Consider the following 10,445-nt stretch of genomic DNA (forward strand, 5'->3'; position numbering starts at 1 on the left):
CGTGCGGAGAGATTAATGTGGATCCAAGTGCAGATAACTAGAGACGCTCCGGCACTGTGTCGAGGCTTGATTCGTTTGGCCAGAGTCAGGTGATCAGTGACATCCTTCATTTAGAGCACAGTCAGGGATTCAGTGGGAAGTGAATCATTCCTGGGATCTGTGGAGTGTTTTGATGGTGACAGAGTCACTGATCATCCTACTGAAGACACGGAGCCAGCGAGGCAGAGAGGAGCTTCTGTCACGCATTTTCAGTATTTTGAGCTGACTTTGTTCAGGTGGGCTTGCCAGCTTTGTTGTTCACTTTTGTTTTGTGTGTCTTTAATTATGTGAAAAACTTGTCTTTGTGTCTATATGTGAAGAAAATGTCTGAACAAAACAAAAATCAGCTTTTCATAATATAAATATCATTAAATAACTTTAGAAACACAATTTAATAAAATAAAATATATATTTTATTTTTTAAAATAAGCTTAAAATGTTATTCTACAAAATGTGCAGCAATTCAATGTGTTTATTCTTTTTTATCTGGTAGTCTGTGGGAGCCAGGAAGAGTTTCTGCGCTGCAGCGTCTTCTGCTCATGTGAGAGGATTTCCTCTGAGGCAGGAGAAATGATCTCCAAGAACAGAAACTCCGCCGTCGCACAGTGGAACAAATTCTTTTCTTAAATAAAAATGAAAAGGCTTACCTTAAAGGCGTCATGCTTTTACTTTACAAGTTTTAAAGTGTTTTCCTTTTCCGGTTCACGATCAGTTCGACCCCCAGGCCAAAAATATGTAGAAGGAAGTTGGCCTAATATCACATTTATAGACATACCTGTCCAGCTGTCCAGTGATTAATTGCAGAAGTACCTCGCAGCAGAAGCATACTCCATAATGTGTTGTACATTATGTGTATATTATATGTGTTTTTTATCTATTGTATTTACCAACATCAAGAAGTCACAAGCAAAGAAAGACCACAGCACGGTGCACGTTTCAACAGCAACGTTTATCAATCAGATTTATTTATTAAACAAATAAACATAACAATTCGCACAACGGTGACGCGACATCAGGCAGGATTGTGACCTCCACTCTACAGAGTGGGAGGTCACAGTGAAGCAGATTCAAGCTGCGCTTCATATTGTTGGCCACCAGAGGTCACCAGAGAGGCCTGTGCTGAAACGCTTTGAGCAATGAACCGGTGTTCAGAACAAGCTTCAAAGCTTCAGAAAGCTTCATGTGGCCATCACTACAGCCAGCAGAGAGACAGGTGCAGGTTTAACAAAAACGCCTTTATTTGGGCTGCACAACAACACTACGATAAACTAACAAAGACGTAAACTGGGACAGCTAAACGCAACGGTGTGAAGTACAAAGAAAGAAACAAATAATACAAAAAAATCTGAAACTAGGAACCGGCGGCACAAAAACACCTGGGATGACATGCAGGACGATAAACGGACAACCGGAGAAGGAAAAGAGGGAAACGCACTGAAAATACTCAAGAACAGGAACACAGCAACATGGCTGCGATTAATCACATGTGACAAGGCGGGCAAGAGAGCAAAGCTGAGGGCGCTGACACGAAACACCGACTGTCAAAGTAAAACAGGAAATACAAGACAGACGCAGACTTGACACTGGAGCACGGAAACATGCGTGGAGGAGAAGTGAGGCGCGAGAGCAGAACAGAAAGCAGGAACACCAAGTGTAGGACAACAAAACCATAATACAGAGAACGAAACTGCAGCCAAACACACAAAACACTGGTAACAAACCCAGGACAACCTCCACTAATGTTGTGTTACAAATAATTTCTTCTTATGTGCACGTGGCCTTTCAGTCAGTCCATGAAAACAGAACTATGATGTCCAAAGCAAACAGCAAGAGAGTCTCCAAACAGGCCTTGAAATAAAATTGTGGAATCGTGTGAATATACAGCTCTGTGTGGAATGTGTCTGTGACTACTTTGATCCAGTTACATGATGAACATGTAGTTGCTGCTGTCTGCACCTCTGTTTGTGTCCTCGCTGGCAGGAGAGTGGATAATAATGACTTTAAAACTGTCACAGTGGATTTTTAAACACACAAGATGAAATGTGTTCTTTCAGCAGACAAATCCACAGCATGCTAACATTTCACATAAAAGAACAAAGGCTCGTCACATAAAAAACTGACTGTAATGTCATAGCTCATTCAGGTGGTGTCTGAGGGGTCCAACACTTGGGTCATCTTCAGTGCTTCATGTGCTTTCTCTGGGTTTTGGGAAGCTGGGCAGACCCGTGTGGGAACACTTGTTTTCTAACGAAAACACCAGAAACCAAACAAACCCTGTGGTGAAGGACACCTGTGTTCACATTTAGGACAGAGAACATGGTTTGAAAGAGGAGCGAAAGAAGCCATCTATGTGCACTGTGAAAGGCCCCGCCCTCCGTTCAAAGAGGGCGGAGCCTTTCACAGTGCACAGTGCACAAAACTTTAGGATTAACAATAGGCCTGCGGTTTATTAGGGCTGATAAAAAGACATAAACAAAACGAATGCAAAACCAAGCATGCACCTAAACTGGGTTAAATTTTGACACACAAACAAACAACGTGGAGCAATCGCACACAGCGGGTGGGAAGGGCCAGCTTTACTTACACAGCCTCAGATTTTTACAGTTAGATGTAACAGATGTAACTTCCACTTTTGATTAAGATCTCTCCATCTGCATATTTCTTAGGCGTCTTTATTAAGCTCTTATTTATAAACGTCTACACAGTAATAGACACCGTGTGCTCTGTGACATTATAGTCTTCTACTGCTGCTTCCATCGGTTTGCATTTTAAACTCCCGGCCTTTCAGGTTGTTATGAACAGTTATATTTCTAACATTTTGTGATGTAAGTGAACCGCGCTGCTTTTTTATTGTCTGTGTGATGGAATGAGTTAAGACACGAGTTATTAAAACAATTATAAATGACAGTGTGACAGCCATGGTACTTTATGAGGGTCAAATATGTAAGGATAATGTTTCTCAATGTAAAACTGCAAACAGCTTTTGGATAGGACACAACGTTTTATAAACAGTTACCTCAGAACCGGCTGATATTCAAGCTGAAGAAAATTAAAATGTTTTTTTTGTTGTTGCTCCACAGATTAAAGAAAAATATGTTTAACAATTCAACAAGACCTTCAACACATGTACATTCAGATTTTGGAACAGGCTCAACATTGCTGCTGTTCAGTAGCTTTTAGAAGTCATTTTATGGCTTGAATATTTCCAGACTTACTGCATTTCAAACGGTCTGATTCTTATTCAGTGCTTTTCTCTCTCAGAGCGCTCTATACAACATGCCTCATTCATGCAAGCACTTCTAAACACAAGTGCAAACTCATCTACATTCACACACAGTCACACTCCGACGAACGCATCGGAGGCAATTTGGGGTCAGTATCTTGCCCAAGGACACAAGGATCGAACCACCAACCTCCTGATGTGGCTGATCTGCTCCACCACCTGAGCTACAGCCACCCGTCCAGATGCTATAAACATCTGCTTTGTCTGTAACGACAGTATCAAAGTGCAGAGCATTTTTTTTACTAAAATTCAACACTTTCAGATGAAAATCTGCCTGCTCCCCCCTCAGTGCCACATTTTTAGGATGATATTCTTGGATATTCTTTTCTTTAATATTTATGCTTTTGGACTGAGGGTATCTAATAGACACGCTGTCAATGAAATACCAGCTGTGAGGCCTCTGCCTTTGCTTTGAGCTGTTTGTATTTTGTCTCCTGAGTGTGTTTTTCAAAGGAGATCTTCATCAGTTTGATTTTGTTACCACAAACTTTGTGTAAAGTTCACAACTTAAAGAGATTTAAAAAGAAAAAGATGCAGACGGTGAAAGTCTGGTTTATTTCATGAACACAGTGAAACATTTTCCAGTCCACAGAGCAAAGTAGCATACATGATAAATAGATCCACATAACACGGACAGTGAGAAGTAAAACTGTCATCATACCAGATATTCTGCAAACTTAAAATAAACCCCTGAAATTAGAGTTCAGTGTTTCAAGTCTTCTATTAAAAAACACGAGTCGACACTCCTTTCTCCAGCAGCGTTACTGAAGTGACACTTTGATGCTTCATATCGTTTGGCGTTATTTTTGTGCCGCTATTCTGAGCGCACACAAAAACAATTTGAGTGCATAAAAACATTTTTGCAGCTGCAAGTGTTGCGTTTTGAGGAGAAATTCATTTTGAGCAAAAACAAAGCTAAATTTGAGTGAACAAAATTCATTGCTGCGTGCAGAAACTGTATTTCAGTGTTTGCTATTATCCACACACAGACGCAGTTTTTCATTTTTATGTTTGTTTGTTTTTGTAACAGTATAAACAATAAGAGGTGATTAGCCAGTTGGTCATGATCAACTCTGGGCTGGACCAATTACAATGCATCCGTATTGAGGGGGAAAGGAACGCGATTCGTCCTGCACTTCAGCAACAATGAAGAATAGACACACAGCTGTATGTATGTATTCAATATTACTTTCTAGTATCAGCTGATGTTTGCTGGAGCCACAGCTGTAAAGCTGCTGGTCATGATGGTTTGGATATGTGGTGAGAGGGAAACATGAAGATGAAACCAGGAGATGTCCTTACTGGATCATCAGAGCTGTGATGGAGAAACAGGTTTACCTTTTAGGTGACATGGATGAGTTGAAGTTATGAACTGTTTCTGAGAGACAAATAACACCAGGATCCTTTTCTAAGCAGCTGACAGCTGGTAACTGTGCAGGGGCGGGTCTAGCAAAGTGTTGCCAGGGGGGCAGGTAGGGCATTAACAGGGAGAGGGGGGCACAAAGAAATACTTTTCTTTCTTATTCTCATTTAAAATGTCTCGCTTTTATTAAATAATTATCTGAGTCTTACAACAAATGATTGATAGATTGATGCATATATACCATCAGAACAGTGTACATCACTGTCACAACAGCGTTTGTTTTCATTCAAAGGCTTTATGATTTTTCCTATCCGGTTGTTCAGTCAGACGTCACGGATGACGTTGCAGGTATTTCCGGGTCTAAGTGCTCCTCAAGAAACAACGATGGCGGAGCCAGTGACTATGTTCACGATTACCTCCTTCTTTAGCGAAGTACCAATTAGGGTTAAAATGGGTCTTAATTCCTTCAACTCTAGTAAAGTGGTCAGTGTAACCGTTCTCCCAGGCGGAATTATAAAGGGAAGTGTCCAGGCATCCATGAAAAAGAAGATTTACAATGTTGAGGTGAGCTAGGAGTAAGCTAGCTAGCCGACGATTAAACATGAGATATTCTGTATTCTGATGTATTTCATAAAGCACACACACGTACAGCAATGCTATAACAGTGGAAGTAAACGAAGATGAAAATCTACATAACATGGAGGTTTTGGAGAGTTAGTAATGTTAGCCTAGTACCAGTTATATTAGCCTAGTTAACCTGGTACCAGTACACAGAGCAGCGCTGCAAGTGTTTGTTAGAATGTTTAGAATCAGAATCAGAATCAGAAAGGGTTTTATTGCCAAATGTTGAGCAGGTTTACAACATCAGGAAGGAAGGAACATCATTAGGGTAAGCATTAACTTTCTTTCAATGTAGGTGCATGTTGAGGGTCAGTCAGTCAGGTTCAGCTCCTGTGAGTGCCCGATTGGCAATGATAAGTGCCATCATATGGCGGCATTGTTGATTTGGGTGGAGAAGAATGTGTCTCGCACTGACGTGGAATGTGTGTGGAAGAGGGTAAAATCATGCAAAGCAGAAGAAATTACTGCCAAGAGAGTGTCTGTGATGACACCCTCAACAACACAAGGTCAGTTATTTATTTAAAATTTGCCCTTTGAATTAATTATAATAATTATTTTCTTAACTTTTTAAAAAGCATTGTGTTTTATATGCTAAAATTATTATTTATTCAGATTACTAAAAGCTTTTTTTTTTTCAGCTGGAATTGAAAGACCTGTCTCCCAGGAGGACAAGGAATGGGCAGTGGCATCCCTATCGAAATTGCAACGTTTTACTGGGATGGGTTGGATTTTGAGTCCTGAATGCTCTCAGGTACTTTGATATTTACTTTAACATGTGGTATAAATTGTACATGTATGTAAACTCTTGTAAACTACATACAGCAGACTGTTTGCTTCCACTGTCCCCACTTTATTTTTTACATGTATTTTATATACTCTGTACCTGACTTTGTCTATTCTGTGGTCAAAATTTCTTGGTTCCATTAAAACCTTTAAAATCCTTTTGCTTTAAATCTAGGCTAAACCAGCCAAGACATTTGATGAAGTGCTGAGGAACCTGGAATTTCCCCAAGCAGAAGACAAGGTTCGTTATCTCTTGGCATCACTGGCTGTGTCTGACGAAGAGAAGAAACAGATCGAGGAAGCAACAGTTGGGCAAACGAAGAATGCATTGTGGTAAGAAAGTGCTTTGAAATTAATTCTGTTAAGTGTTAAGTAGGAAATTTTAGTTAACTGTGTCTCTTAATTTGTGTTTCTTTATAAAAGGTCAGCATATCGCAAGAAGAGAATCACAGCCAGCAACTTCGGTTTGGTCCTGAGTGCAGTCCAGCGGCGCTCATACCCCCCTTCCTTATTTAAGACTCTGCTTGGACAGTACAACCTGACAGAAGGATCTAAAGTAAGTTGTTAGTAAAAAGGGTCTGTGCATCTAAGAATTCCTTTATGACTAAGTTGTATTTTCATCCCCAAAGGCATGTGATTGGGGGATCCTTCATGAGCCAAAGGCCAAGCAGTTGTACACTGACTGTACTGGTGCAGCTATCAAGGAGAGGGGACTGTTTTTATCTAACAGTGGCCTGCTTGGTGGTTCTCCAGATGGGACTGTCTCTAATGAGTGCATCATTGAGGTGAAATGCCCATGGTCAGCCAGAGCCAAAACTGTATTGGAGGCTGCAAAAAGTAAGGACTTTTTCCTACAGCTGGATGAGGCAAGTGGTTCCCTGGTATTAAAAAAGAATCACAACTACTGGCATCAGATCCAGGGCAACCTCTATCTCACAGGGGCGAAAAGCTGTCACTTTATTGTTTGGACTCCATGTGACTTTTTCATCTTGCATGTGGATAGAGAACAAACTTGGGCTGTTAACACTGAATCTTTGGAAACGTTCTACCGGGAAGTTTTTTTACCCCATATTTTATCGCAGCTTTGAATTCATATCAGCATGAGTAATTTATCAGTCCAAATGTTTATAGTTAATTTTAAAACTATTTGGAAATTGTACATTTTTTGTCATTGTAACTTTGTAAATATATTCAGATAAATTCTTAAATTATATTAATTTTTGATTTGAAAAAATAAAATGTTTTGGACAAACTGTTCCTGAAAATAAAGAGTAACACATGTATCTGGTATTCTTCATTTTAATTGAAAATGCATAGCAAGAAAACTAGGCAGTAATCAGGAAGCTGGAATGGAATGAAAAATGTAACAAGCCATTGATAAAAACAGAGTAAAACATTATACGAATCACAAATGAGACCATTCTCAATTTGAAACTATGCAACTAAGTTGTTTTTATGTTGTAACATCCTGAGTATACACACAAAACAATCCACTTAGGAGTTATAAATAATAAAAGTAAACTTATTCAACAGTTGTGTTTTCTGGTCCACAAGTAGTTAGAAAATGACACAATGTACTTTTACCTCTGAACTCTCACAGGTATAATTTATTCAATTTCACGGAGAATAGGTGTTTGTAAATTTGTAAGACACACACATGCTTTCAAGATCTTATTAATATTTTTTTTTAACTGATATGGGATGTGATGCAAAATTGAGAAAACTTTCAGTCTTTGAATGGAACGCTCTACATGTATTCTTGCACAGGAAATCTTCCTGTTGTTGTTCACTTCCTCCTGTGTGAATTGTCCGTTGGTGAGGAAGGACGGAATGTTCAGTGAGACCCCTTCTGGTAGGATGTCCCGAATTGTGAAGCCCTTATCTGCAATGACCATGTCACCTGGTTGTAGATGTTGCAGTACTCCACAGTCAGCTGTTATGGCCTTATCTGAGGCACTTCCACCGTACAAGTTGCTTACAAAGGTTATTACACCATTAGGAGCCACACCAATTAGAGCCTTTAGTGTGGTCCGTCCTTTGTACTGGCTGTACAAATGACTTTGTGTGTCAAGTCTCTCTGTGTTACAAACAGAAACTTCCGTGCAGTCAAGCACAATCCTGCAGTTAGGAAATGGTTGGAAGCAATCTGGCAGCGATGTTTGATTCTTGGCTCTCGAGGGAATGTTGTTTTCCAGCATGCCAACATACAAAATGTCATACAGTGCACTAACAATTGTTGTAAAAACATTAGTTACTGTGCCTCTGCTGCAGTTAAACCTTATTGAAAGGTCTTCATGACCAAAATTAAGTTTAAGCTTGATCAGGGTTAGAAATAACTGGTCAATTAGGGGCATCATTTGGACAGTCCAATCAGAATGATATTTACAGTTTTTTTCAGTCGCTAACAAGCGTTTGTCCAAACAGTTGTCACATTTGCAAAACTCTAAACACAATTAGCACAGGATCGGTCTGTTGTGGCCATACCATTCACACATTTCATGTCGTGTTCACCCAATATGCAGTCAGTGAACACATTTCCACAATGCTTACATTTTCTTAACAGACAAGTTATACCTCCCAACAAAATTATGGACTGTTTTTGTAGTATCTACGAATGTTAACACACAACATCCCACAATAGCAAAAACAATATTCCAAACCTTAGATACAGTATAAAAACCTCTGCCCCTGCAATGATATCAGTACAAAAACAATATCAATATCAAAAATATATCTCAGCTGATAATAAACAAACAACTGAATAATTGAGACACAGCTTATTTATGTTGGGTAAATTGGGCCAACCACAGCTTCTTCCATTCTGGCTTAGACTCAGTGGGGTTCATAAGGCAAGACCTTGAGGAGTGATGTTTTTGGAAAAGACAAACACTGTAATGTCTGGTCGAGGAGGAGTAAGAGCAAGGGGCCCAGAGAGAAGAGCAGGCCCAAGGAGAGGGCAAGGTAGAGGTGTAAGAATGCGTGGTGGTGGCATTCCAAGGGCTGCAAGAACAGTAGTCAGTGATGAAATCCGTGCCACTATCATTGACCATGTAATCAACCATGGTCTTTCACTAAGAGAGGCTGGTGAAAGAGTGCAGCCCAATTTGAGGCGGTCAACGGTTGCCTCCATTATACGCACCTTTCAACAAACCAACAGGTAAGTATTGCATTTTACATGGATTGTTCCTATTCTCACTTGACATGTCAATATGGTCATACAGTAATGCATATGTTGAATTGTCTGTCTTTCTAAAGAATGCAACGTCTTCCACCCTCTGGGGGAAGAGGAAAGCTCCTCAGTAATGATCAGGAGCTTGCCATTGTGGAAATGGTTACTGCAAATAATGCAATAAAACTGCGTGAAATACAAACCAGAATTGTGGCGGACCATGAGATATTCGACAATATCGATAGAATCAGCCTCACAACCATTACGCGGACATTGTCCAAACACAGAGTGCGGATGAAGCAGCTCTACGCTGTTCCCTTTGAGAGGAACAGTGAGAGGGTCAAGGAGCTACGACGACAATATGTCCAGGTACAGTGTATATTCAATCCAATGTCCAGTTCTATAAGCTTTGCACTTTGCAAGTAGGTAACCTACACAATACTAGGTTACAGTACAGTATGGTATACAGTACTAACATGACTTACATAAACTTTGTTTCAGAGAGTTATGGAATTGGAGGCCAACCAGGCCCCTCATGAATTCATATACATCGATGAGGCAGGATTCAATCTGGCCAAAAGGCGTCGACGTGGACGGAATGTAATTGGAAAAAGGGCCACAGTTGATGTGCCAGGACAGAGAGGGGCAAACATTACCATGTGTGCAGCAATTGCAAATGCAGGATTACTCCTTCACAGATGTCAGGTTGGACCCTATAATACAGAGCGCTTGCTTGCCTTTCTCAATGATCTCCACCAGCGCCTGGTTCCAGAGCAGGGTCAGGAGGGTGAAAACATGAGGACCTTTGTAATTACCTGGGACAATGTGGCTTTCCATCACTCGCAAGCAATAACAACATGGTTTGAAGTCCACCCAAGACTGGTAAGTCTCTTCCTTCCACCCTATTCACCTTTCCTCAACCCCATAGAGGAGTTCTTTTCTGCATGGAGGTGGAAGGTTTATGACCATCAGCCACATGACCAGATGTCCCTCCTTGAAGCCATGGATGCTGGCTCCAGGGACATCACAGTTGACGATTGCCAAGGGTGGATCCGACATACCAGGCGGTTTTATCCCAGGTGCATCGACTTGGCTGACATCAGATGTGATGTTGATGAAAACATGTGGCCTAACCCTGAAGATCGCAGAGATTAGATGCAACTTTTTTGCCTTTTTTTAGCCCCCCC

At 40.6% G+C, this 10,445-nt stretch overlaps 1 protein-coding gene across 1 annotated transcript; it reads left to right on the plus strand.

Moving 5' to 3' along the window:
* Positions 1 to 5,990: 5,990 nt before the first annotated feature.
* On the plus strand, positions 5,991 to 8,041 carry LOC308410175 (uncharacterized protein; the record flags this gene model as incomplete). The annotated part of the gene is made up of 5 exons (XM_080903340.1): positions 5,991 to 6,057; positions 6,265 to 6,422; positions 6,513 to 6,645; positions 6,719 to 6,955; positions 8,000 to 8,041. The coding sequence occupies exons 1-5, from the start codon at positions 6,025 to 6,027 to the stop codon at positions 8,039 to 8,041; spliced, it is 603 nt and encodes a 200-aa protein (XP_080759466.1). The 5' UTR covers positions 5,991 to 6,024.
* Positions 8,042 to 10,445: the final 2,404 nt, after the last annotated feature.

This window comes from Rhamphochromis sp. 'chilingali' (genome assembly GCF_963969265.1).
Source record: "Rhamphochromis sp. 'chilingali' genome assembly, chromosome: 1".
NCBI classification, from domain to species: Eukaryota; Metazoa; Chordata; class Actinopteri; order Cichliformes; family Cichlidae; genus Rhamphochromis; species Rhamphochromis sp. 'chilingali'.